The sequence below is a fragment of the Oryzias latipes genome, chromosome 1 (assembly GCF_053564925.1).
Source record: "Oryzias latipes strain Hd-rR chromosome 1, Olatipes_Hd-rR_3.1".
Taxonomy (NCBI): domain Eukaryota; kingdom Metazoa; phylum Chordata; class Actinopteri; order Beloniformes; family Adrianichthyidae; genus Oryzias; species Oryzias latipes.
Window position 1 is genome coordinate 32849355 of NC_136237.1, and position 15514 is coordinate 32864868.

Genomic DNA, 15514 nt, shown 5'->3' on the forward strand with positions numbered 1-15514 from the left:
TTCTAAAAACATGGACAACTGTTTTAATTGAACAAAGAATAAATTACAATGACACCAATGTACAAATAAACTCAGTGTAATACTGGCAATTCTTCAAATCGATCACAGCAACCTTGCAAAGAGTTGTCATGAAATGAACATCCTGGGGGTTGGGGGGTGGATGCAGGGCTGAGCGATGTGTGGTGGCTACCATGTTACCCTCTGGCACATCAGTTACCCCAGGTTAGGCCAACGCACAGACGCAAGCATGCACGCACAAACATGACACAGCGAGGAGGCGTTGGTACGCTCTCCCCACACGCCAGTCTGCACAAAAACAACACAGGCACATCAGAACGGCAAACAGGAGCAACTCTTCCAATGATGATTCTTCATCTTTCTGTACTTTTGGCATTTCCATCCTCACCTGGAATAAATGTCGACCTCCTGAAGAAAATCTGGTAAACGTGTTTATAAGTGCATAACTCCGGGACGGTTCATGTAAACCTAGCGCAGAAGGATATGTTAGCCGCCACCAATGCAAGCTCAGCGGCCTTGTGCAAGAGTGTCCGCACTGCGACTGGAATGTCGCGAGTTCAAATCCAGGCCGACTCTAACAACGGGACCCAGTGCCTCCCTGCTTGACGCTCAGCATGACGGGGTTGGATTGGGGGGTGTCTGCAGCTCACCGCTTTCCCAGATTGATAGGTCAAACGGGGAGAACAAATTCCACACAGATGATGGGACTTTAAGCTGCTGTGGTTGTGGCCAATGAGAAAATGTCAAGACCACTCAACACTGAGGAATGCTGCCACCAAGTGGTGATAAGGGGGATTTGATTATAACTAAATAAAAACCCACCAGGTTCATTTGACTTTTAAAGATCTGAAGACTTTGGGTGTTTTTTCTGTCTCTTTACTCCCTAACTTTTTAGTTTTTTTTTTAAACAAGTTAAAGACAAAAATTGTGATTAATCTAAAATAATTCAAGTGTGACTTCTAATTTTGTGATCTTCTAAATGTTATCATCAAATAATGGAGGTTTGGGTGAAAGTAGACACTTGTTTCCTCCTATAATTAAAGTAGTGGAGCGTTATGAACAAACCTTCCCTGCATTTATGGGGCCGTGAGAGATTCTGCTGCGTTTGAGGGAGTTCATGCTGAGACTCAAACACTCGTTTGGCTTTGCTCCCCGTAAAGCGAAGGACAGCTGCTTAGAATCTTATAGTCTGCTAATGAAAGCAGAGTCTGCAGCAGAACTGCTTCACTTTTGTTATGCAACATTTCAGATGAATTTAACAAAATGATGCTTCCTCGAGTCCTAAACTGAATGTTTTAGGTTCTAGGCTCGCACTAACCTGCTCCACAAGATAAGGTGCTGGCAGTGGATCAAATGGCACTAACTCTTGCTTTCAGAAAACTATAAAGATCTGATATGTGAGATGAAGGTCAAAGGGGGAGGAACGTGAAGAGGGGGAACATTAAATGACGTCACAGATGAAGGTTGTTCCACACATGCAGCAACGCCGGGGCGACGTTTATGCTTCTGTGAGCTCCTTGGATGGCTGAGCTGCTCGCTCCACCGGGTGGACTACAGGTTGCTGTCTTGGGTGTCACAGATGGGGTGGAGGCCTCCGTTCTCGTTCAGTCTCCTGGCACGGTACGTTTCGTAGTGAATGTTATGGGTGACTTCCTTCAGATCCTGGAGGTGGGACCTGGGAAGGAGCCGAGCGAGAGCACAGAGAGAGCGGTGATTGGTGGGTTCTTCAGGGATCCACCATGTTTCTAGAACGCTGTGAGGGGACTGCTGAGCCTCGTTTCCACGGTTTAGATTGGTCCAGGCAATTCCGGTGGGCATTTCCACTCAAAGTTGGACCGCCACAACATAACCGATTGCTTAGCTTCGCGTCACAGTAGTGCGACTACAGGAAAAGCAGAAAAAACAATGGAGTTCATCCAGCAGCTCTTTCTCTCCGCTTGGCTTTTGATGCTTCGGATATACAAGTTATTTAATGTTTGGGAGAAAATTGCGAAGAGGAATACAGTTGAAAAGAGGCGTGGCTGGTTTGACCTTCCACCAATAGACAGGTTTCATTGTGTGACGACGGTAGCTCCGCCCTAACCGTTCCATTTTTCTATGGACAACCAATGGGGCCCAAAAATGCTCCAGTTTACTGGTCCATTCTATAAATGGAAACGCTCAAAATACCAGACTGAACCATAGCGCTCAGTGGAAACGAGGCTTCCGAGTTTTTTGCATCAGAGGGAAGATGCTGTTAGAATATCTGAGTCCAGCAGTGGGGACACGTGGATCAGCTTCTCCGGGACGACCCCCATCATTTCTGATCAAATAAAAGAACCGCCTCAAAGAAAATCTTGTTTTCTGTCTTCTTGTGGCATTTTTCTGATGATGGAGGAGCTATCTGAAAAAAATTACACTTAAAACTGCATTTCTGAGTATTTCTTTATTCAAACCATTATAAACCAGGAGCAGACAAAAAAATGCTGTTGGAAAAAGTGTATTTTTGACGTAAAAAAAAATGATCGGAGCGGGACTTTAACCTATTCAACTTGATATAAGACAGGATGACCCAACAGGGAACATTTCATCACACATTTTGGGTCAGACATCCTAAATCCAGAACAAATTCACTTGAAAAAAAAACAAACACAAACAAAAACTCTCATTATCTGTTCAGTTATTTTGTCCAAAATAAAGTCAAATAGGATAATTAGACTCTCAGAAAGCGATTTAGTTTTTTCCTGTGTAAAGGCTCTGATTGTTGTCAAATGTTGACCTCTTTCAACCTGAAGAGCCAACTTGAGTTCATCCAAACAGAATAACAGTACCGTTTTTCTGATGGCGAAGATATCAAAAGGTTAAACTAAGACTAAAACTACATTTTTATCCAACTGGACAATCACATAAAGAAATTCGTAAATATGTTAAATTATAGTTCCAAGGAACGGAAAAAGATTTGGCTGAATCTTTTCTTGGATTGATCCTTGATTTTTCCAAGTTTATAAATAATTATAATAATAAATTATGAATTCAAATGATTTTTATCACTAATTTTTTGTTTGTTTGTGTAAAAGAAACTCACCTGATCAGGAAGTCTCTCAGTTGAGCAAACTCACAGTGGTTTGGATTTTCAACTGCAGAACAAAGGAAACAGGAACTTTGTTTGTTTTCTGTCACCAGCCGACACACAAAGCTCATCAGAAATGACCTCACAGCGGCTCTCACCCTCTACGATCCCCCAGGCCGTCTTCCTCCCCAGAACTCGTTTTCCGTTCACTTGGTATTCCTTATCGCTGCCCACCACGGCGAAGGGCATGGCCTCCTGAGGACGGACGGGAGATTCAGGACACGAGAACCCTCTGAAGACGAGGGGAGCCACCGAAGGTATCTTCAGAAGCAAAAATCCTGTCTAGTGGCGTTCCCCAAGGTTCTGTATTGGGACCCATTCTATTCACTCTCTACATGATCCCCCTTGGGAGACTCATCAACAAATTTTCTACTATTTCTTATTATCTTTACGCTGATGACATTCAACTTTATTGCTCCTTTGGAAAAAATAATTATACAAATCTTTTGTATCTACTAGACTGCTTGGCCAGCATTAGAGTGTGGTTAAATGACAACCATTTACTCCTGAACCCAAATAAGACTGAGACAATAATTTTTTGCTTCTGATGACAAAATTGCCTCCATCAAAAGACACCTTGGTTCACTGAGCTCTTCTGTCCAGCCCAGTCTCAGGAATCTTGGTGTCTGGTTTGACAAAGCTATGTCTCTTGACTCTCACTCGAAGCTCTTGGTCAAAAACAGCTTTATCACCTGAGGAATGTGGCTAAACTGAAGACAATGTTAACCAGATCTGACCTTGAGCTGATCATCCATGCTTTTATCTCCTCTCGTTTAGACGACTGCAATTCTCTTTGTACTTGTTTTAACAAAAAGTCTCTTAAACGTCTCCAATTGGTCCAGAACTCTGCTGCAAGGCTTCTAACTGGAACCAATAAGCGTACTCATGCCACCCCTCTGCTTCCATCGCTACATTGGCTTCCTGTTAAATTTACAATAGATTTTAAGATTTTGATTTTAGTTTTTAGAGCCTTGCATGGATAAACCCCGAACTATATTTCTGACCTTTTAACTCCCTACATTCCTGCACGTTCCTTGAGGTCCACTGATAAAAATCTTTGTGTTCCAAAAACTCTTTTTAAAACTTTCAGGCAGTCGCTCCCCGACTTTGGAACAACCTCCCCCTGTCTCTGCGCCAGATTGACTCAGCCGAGTGTTTTACAGCTCAAGTTAAGACGTTTTTATTTAGGAGAGCTTTTAGCTGACTTTTACTTGTGTTCACTTCTGCGTGTTTGTTTGTTTGCTTCTATGCCTGTGTGTGTTTATTGGGTCTCGCTACTGATTTTATTTTGTTTTAACATTGTGAAACACTTTGTGAGTCGCTCTCTGAGAAGTGCTATATAAATAAAGATTTACTTACTTACTTACGAAGGCTCGTACGCACAGAAGAAGACTGGACCTGGGACTTACTCTGATCTTGTCGTTGTCGCTCTTGTCCTCCATATCGTCGTCAAACTCTTTCTGCGGGTAAAACTCAATGCCGTTCATCTCCAGCTCCTTTCTGACCTGCAGCCAAAATGAAACTTCTGTTAGTTTGAGAAGCTGGAAAATGTTTTAATCAATGCAGCCTTTAAAATACACCACGAAACATTACAGACATTGAAATATAGTGGCTGTCTTTGAACTCTAACTGAAACAGGAAGTTATATTATTTTGAAGTCAAATATTGGAAAATAAAAAACAATATGAACTGAAATAAGTAAAATATTCTCCAAAAAAGACACAGAAGAAGATAAAAAAAGCTCAGCATAAATCAAATAATCTATTTCCTTTGTAGAATTTCTTTCTAGAAAAGTTCAGTTTCTTCTCTGAGTTATAAGTTGGTACTTTGTAAAAAAAAAAAAAAAAGCCTCCATTGTTGTAAGAGCCAAAAGCATCAAATCTGCTCTGAACAGAAGTTCTTCTCAGAACCCGGTTGTATCTCAGGGTAAAGGAGCTGCCATCACTTCTGTCACATTTCTGCTCCTCTTCGTCAGTTTTCTCTCACAGCACAATGACTAAAGGAGGAAGCAGAACCTTGGAAGGTCAGAGGCTTCTTTAGAGCCTCACTGCATGCGTACATTGGGAGAACATTGTTGATTTTTTAGTTCAGCAAACACAGATAGTGTTCATGTGACAACAGCTGAAGGTCAGAAAAAAATAAATTCTGCAGATAAAAGAAAAGAGGTGATGGACACTGAAGTCTCATTCAGAACTGACCTGTTATTGAACACAAACTACAAACTTACTAATGTAAAGATGAGACTTGTAATCTGACTCTTTGAGATTCTTCCACTTTCGGCTTCTCCCATCAGGGGTCGCCACAGCGAACAAGTCGCATGGTAAATTTGGCAATGTTTTACGCCGGATGCCCTTCCTGACGCAACCTTCTCAAACCAGGCTTGGAACCGGCACAGAGGTAGAGAAGGGAACAGGGAGCAGCCCGGAGTTGAACCCTGGTTTCACGGACGGAAGGCGCCGCAAACCAGCACGAGCTAAACCAGCTCCACCCTTTGAGATTAAATATTTGATTTATTCTTCTTTTTTTGCAGTGCATCATGGGACCCTGATTGTATTTTAACCCTTGTGCTATCTTAGATGACCCCACCCTTACATTGACGTGTTCTCCCTACCATGACAAAGGTGGATAAAGGTGGACAGATTTCATGTAATCCATGGACACCAGTGAAGATCACAAATCATTGAAGAAAAAAGGTTCAGCGCACTGTCTAGTGGGTCTAGATGACCCCACTCCCAATGTTAAATTGCTTAGGATAGCACAAGGGTTACAAGTATTTAAATAGTTATTTGACATGTCTTTACAGTGGGTTCATTAACTCAATTTTTCAAATTCAACTGATTATTTTTAGTTAAATATTTCTTTTTAATGCATCTCAAAATTTCAAAATAAGAGATATGATTAATCAGACAAATTTCCTAGTCTGTGGTTTTGCCTTTTCACAATAAAAGCCAACAGTTCTCTGTTGATACGTTTTGTTTTGGTTTTTGAATACTTAAGTGAAACATTTTTGTGGACATTTTTAAATCAAAACCATCTTTTTTTTGGATTCTATTGTCCTTTTCTTTAGTGAAGTGCTGCTAATCCTTTTAATCGACTCCAGTGTTTTTTCTTTTTATAGTTTTCACCGACGTCTTTAGATTTCCTTCATGCATAAAAGGCATCATACGAAAATGTTTACTTTTGCCATTTTAGAGGGTAATTGGCATAAAAGATGTACGTCAGTAAAAGAAAAAGCGGAAAAACACTAATTTGCTTTCCGTTAAAAACAACAACGTTGGAGAACTCACTCGCTGTTTGAACTCCTGCTTCTCCTCGACAGTCATCGTGTCCGACTTGGCAATAACAGGAATGATGTTGACCGAGTGACTCAGGCGCTTCATGAACTCCACGTCCAGCTGCCGAAGCCTGAAAAACGCAGAGGCGGAAACCGTTCACCTGCGTCCAGAAGCTGTTGGGATCCTTTGAGACCGGTGTGTGCGGGGGGGCGGGAGGGGGACAGAAGACTTTGGAAGGGTGGCAAATGAGAACTGCAGAGTGGAAGGTCATTTTAAGTGAAAGGGTCAAAAAATATGTTTTATCATTGATGAGTTTTCCAAAAAATAAGAAGTTCCTCTTGCCATAGCAAGGAAACGGAGCAGATTTTGGCTAAGGCTAAGGCCGGAGTGCTGACGGCTGACGTTCACAATACAGGGGTGTAGCAAATAATTTAAGGGGCTCAATATTTCATTTTTAAATATTGCTTTTGTTATTTTTGCAATGCTTAAAGACGGTTGTATTGATGGCTTCCTAATTTTGTGTCAATTATGATGCTAATATTGACTCAAAAAAAGTAAGGGGGTCAATTTTTTTTTCTAGCCTCTGTTTGAGACAGTTCATTACAAAATATGGATTTAGGTTTGATCACTGGGTTTTTTGAAGTGCCACTGATCATTACACAGTCATGCGCCTGAAAAGTTCACATTTTTTCATAAACATAAACGGAGTGTTGGAGTTTATTTGACTGATGCCTAGTGGTTCCGCTGCTCTTATGGAGGTTTTTCCAATGTTCTGGAAAAGTGGGCCCTCCTGGTTCAAAGGTCATGTTCAGCTCCTTATCCCATATCATCCTCTCAGTCACAGTATTCCTGGCCGTGAGGGTTTACAGACGCTGGCAAAGAAACTAAAAGATCTGCACCCATTCATCCACCAAAGACCGCTGTCAGCAGCAGAAAAGTGGGAGGAGCTTAGAGGAGGAAATGCTGTTCAAAGATGGGCAGCTTTTCTCTACTCACGAGTGTCCAGTGGGGGAAATAAAGTAGAGGCAGCAGTGCACTCTGGTGTCGGGGATGCGCTTCTTTCGGGTGATGTTGACCTCCTCTTTCAGGAACTTCTCATACTGCTCATTGATGTACTTGGAGATGGGCTCCCAGCTGCGGTTAGAGTGTCGGTACAGTTACACGCACTGAAACCACGGTGCATGTGGCCACGGCAAGAGGATGCTTTCAACACTATAGGGGAGCAGTAAAACCCACCAGTTGTCATTGTTGATCTGATCTCCAAAGCCTGGAGTGTCCACGATGGTCAGCTTCATCTTCACGCCACCCTCCTCAATCACTGTGAACCAAACACAAGGTTGGAAAAAGCGAAACACTAGAAACAGGCGCTGGATTCAAAAAAATAGGGAGATGTGGCCTCAAACGAGTCTTTTAAAACAAGTGATTGAGCTTTTATCAAGCTTTTCTAAAGGATTAAGAAAACATCAACAAGCCCAGATTAAACAACAGAGGATAAAGATTGAATGCAGCTTTTTTATGAGATATTTTCACGAACAGACACAGAAGACAACTAAAGAAAACTACGTAATCCCAGTTATTCAAAGTCTCCAAAATTGAAACTTTTACTTCCAGGTTTGATCCATTTCTCTTCACTGGTTTCCTTCTAAAAACAACAATCGCATAATTTGTTCAACATTTTGTTGGTTAAACATATTTCCTTTTCTTTTTTTGTTTGACATTGTTCTCAAATGTCCTTTATAAATTTGACCTAAAGGGGCAGAATTCCAGAGTCTGTATTGCATAAATCTATTAAATAACATTGGTTTAGGTCATCCACCACACTAGTGTCAGTCCCTGGCATTCTTTCTCTAACTTTATTATAAAATGGTGAAACAAACCGTGTAACCATCTCTTTATTTACAGACTTCATCATGAATGGTTCTGATGGAGTTCTTCAACTTGACATGAAAAGCTATTGGATGGTGTAACAGTCAAACAATTGACTGTATATGAGAACTGGACTGAGTGAGACGTCACCCATTCAAAACACTGCGCGACACAGACGCCGCCATGTTGGAACCAGACATCATCAGTAAGCAGTGATTGGTCCGAGTCAGAAGTCCACACCCCTACCACCTCTGAGCGGGCGACACAAAAGGTAAACATTTCAAACGTGGGAATGTGGGGCTAGCAGGCTCCACCCACTTTTGTGGAGCCATCCGATTGGTCAGTTTATGACTTGAATAACTTTTAAGAAAGAAAAAATATAATTAAAAAAAATTTGGATTAGCAACGACATGTTTAAAAACTGTAGCGTAGCCAGAATGGTTCTTCTGACAAATATAATAACAGATTAGTAGCCGTTGATTTCTCTATAGAAATCTGTGAGATTTTGGCTTCTTTGAGTCAGGCGGTACTTCCTGTTTGGAATGTGAGTGGGGAGGGGTCACTCAGTCCAGTTCTAATATACAGCCAATCTGGGAGTAATAGACATCAAACGTGTCTTTTGTCTTTGAAGAAAAGAAATGACCTTCAGTTTTCACTTACCATGAGAGACTGATTTGATGTCCACAGTTTTGGGGATCTTCTCATCCCGAGCCCATCCTGCACTCTTCCTGCTAACCTGGGATTTGAATAAGGTGTTCACCAGCGTGGACTTTCCGAGGCCGCTGTGGCCTGATGAGAGAAACCAGAGGAAAGACCAGAGCGAGGAGATCAGGTGGAAAGCCGGACATCTCACGTCTGTGTTTGAAGGAGCTCGTTGTGACTCACCAACAACCATGATATTGAAATCGAAGCCCGTCTTCATGGTTTTCTTCCTCATCTGTTCGATGATGGTGTCGATGCCAATGTATCCCAGCAGGGTGGATCCTCCACCCGAGCTCTGGGAGCCTCCGTGGCCATGAACTCCACCGTGGGGGGCGGGGTGACCTCCCCCGTGGGCGGCAGGGTGACCTAAAACATGACTGCCGCCGTGGTTCAGACCGTGGCCTCCAATGGGAACAGGAATGGCACTTGGAAGGGGAGCGGAGGTTCCGCCTCCTCCGAAACCTGGAGCTTGAGGCGGGAAGGAGCTGGAAGGAGAGGGGATGCCCACATTTGGGGGTTTGGCTGGAACAGCTGGTTTGGGTCTAACTTCTGGTGGAACTATGTCTGACATGTCTGTGGAGGAGAACATGGACAGGGGTAAGTGACAGTGGCTATATGGAGCAGAGGAAGTAGGCCAGAGGAGCAGCAGAGGCTTGGTGCTCCACTTCTCCTACATTGATGAAATGGGTCGTAGCAGCAGACTAAAAGGGCAATCTTTTCAGTTATCGCTTCGTTATGGTTCTAATGCTCTTTGCTTCTTTGTGTTTAAATGTTTTTCTCTGCCTAATAAAGACATATAGAGGCTGAATTTTCTACTATAACTAGTTTATTTATACTGACAGGCATAAACAGAATATTTCACGCAAAGCCATCTCCAAATTTATGATTTAAAACAATATTAGAGTTTGCAATCTGATCCAGAGGGAACTTGTTGAATAGCAAAGTTCTAAGACTCGAGCCCTGAGGGACTCCAAATGTCTCCTCACGATTTATGATTAAAACAGAAACAAATCTGAGGCAATACACTTTACATTCATTTTCCATTAATTTCAATAGAAAAGAACATGGAAAATGTTTTAGACAGTGTCTTATTTTACACTTTATTAAGCTAGTTTCTGATTTGTCTATATAGCAGTAAATGTACAAAGTTTGACACCAAAGGCTGCTTGGTATTTCTCTCTTGCTTGACAGTTAAAAAGGCCCTGATTCGAGTCCTGGCTGGGTCTTGTGTGGGTTTTCTCACAACTGATAAAGCTAGATTGTCCCTAGGTGTGAATGTGAGTGTGTGTTGTTCCACGCGTCTTTGTGGCCCCCTGATAGACTGGTGATCCATTCAGGGTGGACCCCACCGTCACCCAATGGAAGCATGGATCGGCTCCAGCAACCCCATGACCCCAAAGGGCTAAAAAGACCCACTCAGATCATCCGTTGATCTATTTTCAAAGCGTTCCCAGTTGTCTTTTTTTAGTTATGCAGCTTTTAGACAAAAATAAAAAAAATGTGTGTTGCTTTCTAGGACATAGTTTCTGCAGAGCGACAGCCATTCATTGGAAGTTCACCTCGGAGTTGGGGGCGGGACTGTTGGCATGAAGCAACCCCGCCCCCCCCTTTCGCTCCCTGTTGCTGAGAGCTCTTTTTCAAACTGCATCTTTTCGTCTGCTCTTGATTCACAGCAATTTCAATAAATAATCAGAAAGGCTATTTTTAGTTTAATTGTCATAATAAAAGTCCTCCATCATCAGAAAAATGCCACAATAACAAAAAAAAAACCAACGTAAGTAACAATTTGTCATTTTCTTCTGCATGGAAACAGATTTGAAAAGTTGAAGTGAGCTCAGGAGACTTCGAGAACGGATGCAAACAAGATTCATTTTAGAAAGAACACAATTTCATCATCATCAAAACATTTGCTGACCCTTTAGTTCATATTTGGCAAACAGTTTCCACCCAAAACTTAAGTATGTGGTCCAAAGTAACTGATGTTTGTTAAGCATCATAAAGCATCTTAAAGGTCACCATTAGAGATCCATGCCTCTGATGTAGCTGGATAACGACAGCAGTGACATTTCCTAACATCTACAAGATGAGTTCTGCACGAATCACTGCAGATCGTTTTTGGGAAAGACCAAAAATAAATGAATACTAAAACTCATTTTTGAATTATTAGAAATGATCAATGTTGTGATATTTGCACAAAGTTAAGGAAATGATATAATTTGTAGCTTCGCTGTGGTTGGAGGCTAAAATGAAAATGTAAAGTAACATGGGAGGTTGGATTTTTTTTCAGATTTGCACAAATCCAGTGCCGCTAATCTAACCTTTGATATTTTAAGGAATATGAAATACATTTAAATAAAAAATAGTTAAGATGATTAAATTATTCCTTGAAATAAGCGTTAGTAATTTTAATAAAAAAAAAAAAGGACTAAAAACATATTTAGTATTATAAACGTATGACAGAGCACCTTTATGGGAGAAACCATCTCGGTGCTTTGATGAAACCCTTGACCGTCAGTTCAGGCTTTGTGGGCAGCAGGCAGGAGGCCACGGACCTGCTGGTCACGGCTGCTGTCTCTCTGCAGACGCTCATCGTGCGGTTCTTCCTCCCCACAAACTCACAGCTGGGGGGTGGGTTGTCTTCCAAATGCAGACCCCCCCCCCCCCCCCCCCCCCCCCCCACAGACCTCCTATTTGCCCTCTCACCCTCTTTACACGGACGCGCTGCGATGTTTGTGGAGACGTTTCATTCAAAACACAACGCTGGCTCCATCATCGTTGTCACCGTTAATGATGCCGTTAGCCTAGCAGCTAACCCGCAGCCCGAAGGCGCTCGGCGGCTCGTGAGCGTCACACTCACCGCTCCGTTTGTCCTCTCCCCCGCGGTTTTTTCGGGCTCCTCTCGGCGCTGCTGCGGCTCCGGAGACTCGTTAACGGGTTCAACTCAGACCGAAATCGGGACAGGGAGGGGTCATGAGATGGCTTTCGGTACCTTTTCTTTCCTTCCCGCGAGCCGACAATATCCCCCTCCACCCCTACCCCCACCGGACTGTTGCCAGGGCAACACGAGGAGAGGGAGTGGGGAGATGCAGTGCACATGCGCGGTGGAACTCTCTCCTCAAAGCAACATTTTTTTTTTGCAACAGTCTGTGCCGCGTGCTATTTATAGGTTTGAACTGATTATAATAAAAGTAGTTCACACGTTACACGACAATAAAAGCTTTCAATTGGATTTAAGGTGGAACGCAGAAAAAAAAATATAATTTTCAAAGCTGAGACCTGAAAATAATATTTTCTTTATTTTATATTAAAATACAATTTGAAAAAATATCCAAAATACTAAGTTGGGTACAAAACAATTGGTACCTGAATGCAGACTTTTGAAAAACTTTAAAGTTCACAGGTGTATTTGCACATAACTATTTACAGATGAAAAAGAGGATGAAATCTTTTGTCTTTTCACTGTATGATTGTAAAAATCTGAAGAAAGAAGAAGTTAAGGAACATTTTTATGAGCAAAAGGTTTGCTGATAATATGTGGGACATTGAGATGAGGTGCAGCACAAGGTGGAGGTGGGAAGGGCCTCCTCTCATTTACACACACTGCAAGGATTAGAGATCTAAGACTGAGTTTGATCAACTTGATTCCCGCTCTTCTCCACCAAAAGCCACATGAAGCTGAATGTGACCCAGACACCGATCGCTTTTCCAACATTAACAATGGCTTCTGCTGTTTTACTAATTATCAGTGTGACGAGGCATTTAAGGCAGAAAACATCTTTTCTTTGGTCCATTTGAACAGCCCGTTTGCCAACTTTCAACAAGTCAAGGAATGCTTTCGTTTTCCTTGACCTTTCAGAGTAATCGCAATATCTGAAAGATGGCTTAAGATGAAACAAAAAGGGATTTTGAACTCGAGGGAGATGAAACGAGATTCTTGAAAAGAAGAAATAAAGAAATATAACCGGTGCAGGTGGACACCAAAGTAAGAACATGGTTGAAGAAATGTCCTGTTCTAAATAGTACGCGTTAATGTCCAACATTAAAAATAAGAATATTTTGCTACTCACAAGCTGATGCTTATAAGATTTCAGTGCTATTTTGGAAATTTAGTATTCAGGACAACACAAAAAATGGTTAACTGGTAAATAATATTCCTTTGCATTTTATAGATAGAACTTTGATTCCGAGGCGGAAAGGATTTGTTACTATAGCTCCAAAGACGAGATGATCATTAAAACAGAATAACAGAAAATTGAAAATATATTAAAAAAATGCACATTTCCACACTATTTCCTGGTGTTAAGCTGCAGTGGTCTAAATGGCCTAAAGAATAATATTTTTGTATGAATATGAGAGAGAACACCAGCCTCTGTGTGAGCAGAATGACTTTAATAACACTGGACACATTTTGGTCTTTGCTTCCCTTTCATTTATAATGGGAGGTTGGAGGTTTGGGGTTGACTATTTTTGTATCATCGCCTTTAAATTTATTTGTTTTGGTGTAAAGCACTTTGTTTTACGTTACATATAAAAAGTGCTATATAAATGAATCGATTTGATTAGATTATTGTTTTCATTATTTTAATGTTTTTTTGGGACACTTGGGGCATGTAAAGCATGTAATTAATAAAGGGGAATATGCATAAGGTTTTGAAACACAATATATTATTATTATATCCTAATTTTATTACTTACCTGTAATTTTCTTCCAAAAAATCTGATAACACCCTGTGTTGGGTAAAAGTTTATGGTACTGTTTAATTTTACTCATAAGGATACAGTTACTGACCCAGAAGGCAGATTTGTAATCATTAATATATCCATTCAGAATAAGGACTATTGTATAGTGAGTATTTATGGTCCTAATGTTGACGACTCTTCCTTCTTTCACAGATTCTTCACCTCACTCTCAGTTCACTCTGACTCCACAATCATTATAGGAGGAGACTTCAACCTTGTTTTGGACCCTGAACTTGACAGACTCAGCACAGCAGCAAACCAGCGTACATGGCGGTCTGCAAGTATTCTAAAGCAGTACATGAATGATCTGGGTCTCTGCGACGCGTGGCGCTCATGTCACCCAAGCACTAAAGGGTTCACCTTTTTTTCTCCAGTTCACTATTCACACTCCCGTTTAGACTATTTATTAATCAGTAACTCTCTTTTAAAAAATATTCAAAGCTCCAATATCCATCCAATTATTATCAGTGATCATGCACCAGTCTCTGTAAACATTTCTAGGGAAAAATCCACACCCTCTGGTACAACCTGGAGGTTTAATACGTCTCTGTTAAAGGACCAGGAATTTCTTGAATTCTTTAAAAAAGAGTGGGCAACCTTCTTAGACTTCAACAATACTCCAGACATCCCACCGTGCGTTCTTTGGGAAGCAGCAAAGGCAGTCATGAGAGGGAAAATCATTTCTTATTCAACGCACAAAAAACGCAAAGAGAAAGCAGATTTATTAGAATTAGAAAATAAAATCAAAACCCTGGAGACTGCTTATGCTGCTTCTGCACAGGAACACATTCTGGGAGATCTGAAAAATTTAAAGCTGCAGTTAAATGACATCATTAATAAACAAACACAATTTCAAATACAAAGACTACGACTTGAAAGATTTGAAAACTCTAATAAATCTGGCAAATTTCTGGCTAATCAGCTTAAAATTAACAGAGAAAAATCATCAATCACCTCTATTATGGACCAAACAGGAAATGTCACCCATGACCCGGTCAAAATTAATAACGAATTTGAAAACTTTTATAAAAACCTGTACACACCGCAGATCAATCCGTCAGAGCAAAGTATTGACTCATTTCTTAATAATGTAAACCTACCCAGGCTAAATGAGGATCAAATCACAAACTTAGATTCTCCGCTCTTGCCGTCTGAACTTCATGAAGCTCTGTTACTTATGCCCAATGGTAAAGCACCAGGGCCTGATGGCTTTCCTGCTGAGTTTTATAAAGAATTCTGGGAACAACTGGCACCAACATTTTATAAAACTGTCACATCTATTAATGAGAGCCAATCAATGCCACCTAACATGAACTCAGCCAACATAATTCTTCTTCTAAAACCAGACAAAGATCCCACTAGTCCTTCAAGCTATCGCCCCATTTCTTTAATCAATGCAGATGTAAAAATTATCTGCAAAGCACTAGCACAGAGAATAGAAAAAATCACTCCTCACATAATTCACTTCGACCAGACTGGATTCATCAAAGGCAGACACTCGGATGATAATGTCCGTAGACTAGTTAATATAATAGACTTTGCCACCATTAAAAAACAGGAAATGACGGTACTATCGCTGGATGCTGAAAAAGCCTTTGACAGAGTTAATTGGAAGTTCCTTATTGCTGCCCTCCATAAGTTTGGTTTTGGAGAAGCATTCATCAATTGGATCAAAATATTATATCACAACCCCAATGCATCAGTTAGAACTAATAAACAGACTTCAAACAGGTTTTTTCTTGGAAGAGGAACCAGACAGGGCTGCCCACTCTCTCCTTCTCTTTTTGCTATATTCATTGAGCCT

At 41.2% G+C, this 15514-nt stretch overlaps 1 protein-coding gene and 1 long non-coding RNA gene across 5 annotated transcripts in view; one reads left to right on the top strand and one right to left on the bottom strand.

Moving 5' to 3' along the window:
• The window catches only part of septin3 (septin 3), a 23252-nt gene continuing 7738 nt past the window's right edge, over positions 1 to 15514 (bottom strand). For 2 of the 4 annotated variants that reach the window (XM_023955813.2, XM_078945594.1), the window contains exons 4-12: positions 9154 to 9543; positions 8929 to 9057; positions 7639 to 7720; positions 7399 to 7536; positions 6415 to 6532; positions 4537 to 4632; positions 3226 to 3322; positions 3083 to 3134; positions 1 to 1693 (exon numbers count right to left, since the gene is read on the bottom strand). In XM_023955813.2, coding sequence (XP_023811581.2) covers positions 1570 to 1693; positions 3083 to 3134; positions 3226 to 3322; positions 4537 to 4632; positions 6415 to 6532; positions 7399 to 7536; positions 7639 to 7720; positions 8929 to 9057; positions 9154 to 9543 — 1226 coding nt within the window. In that variant the 3' untranslated portion in view covers positions 1 to 1569. Of the gene's footprint in view, positions 1694 to 3082; positions 3135 to 3225; positions 3323 to 4536; positions 4633 to 6414; positions 6533 to 7398; positions 7537 to 7638; positions 7721 to 8928; positions 9058 to 9153; positions 9544 to 11435; positions 11755 to 11827; positions 12046 to 15514 lie in introns of those variants that run through there. The other 2 variants (XM_023955818.1, XM_078945599.1) reach the window with 2 other exon arrangements.
• The window catches only part of LOC144991833 (uncharacterized), a 3288-nt gene continuing 1573 nt past the window's right edge, over positions 13800 to 15514 (top strand). The window contains exon 1 of the long non-coding RNA XR_013655469.1: positions 13800 to 15348. This is a non-coding gene — a long non-coding RNA (uncharacterized LOC144991833). The remainder of the gene's footprint in view (positions 15349 to 15514) is intronic.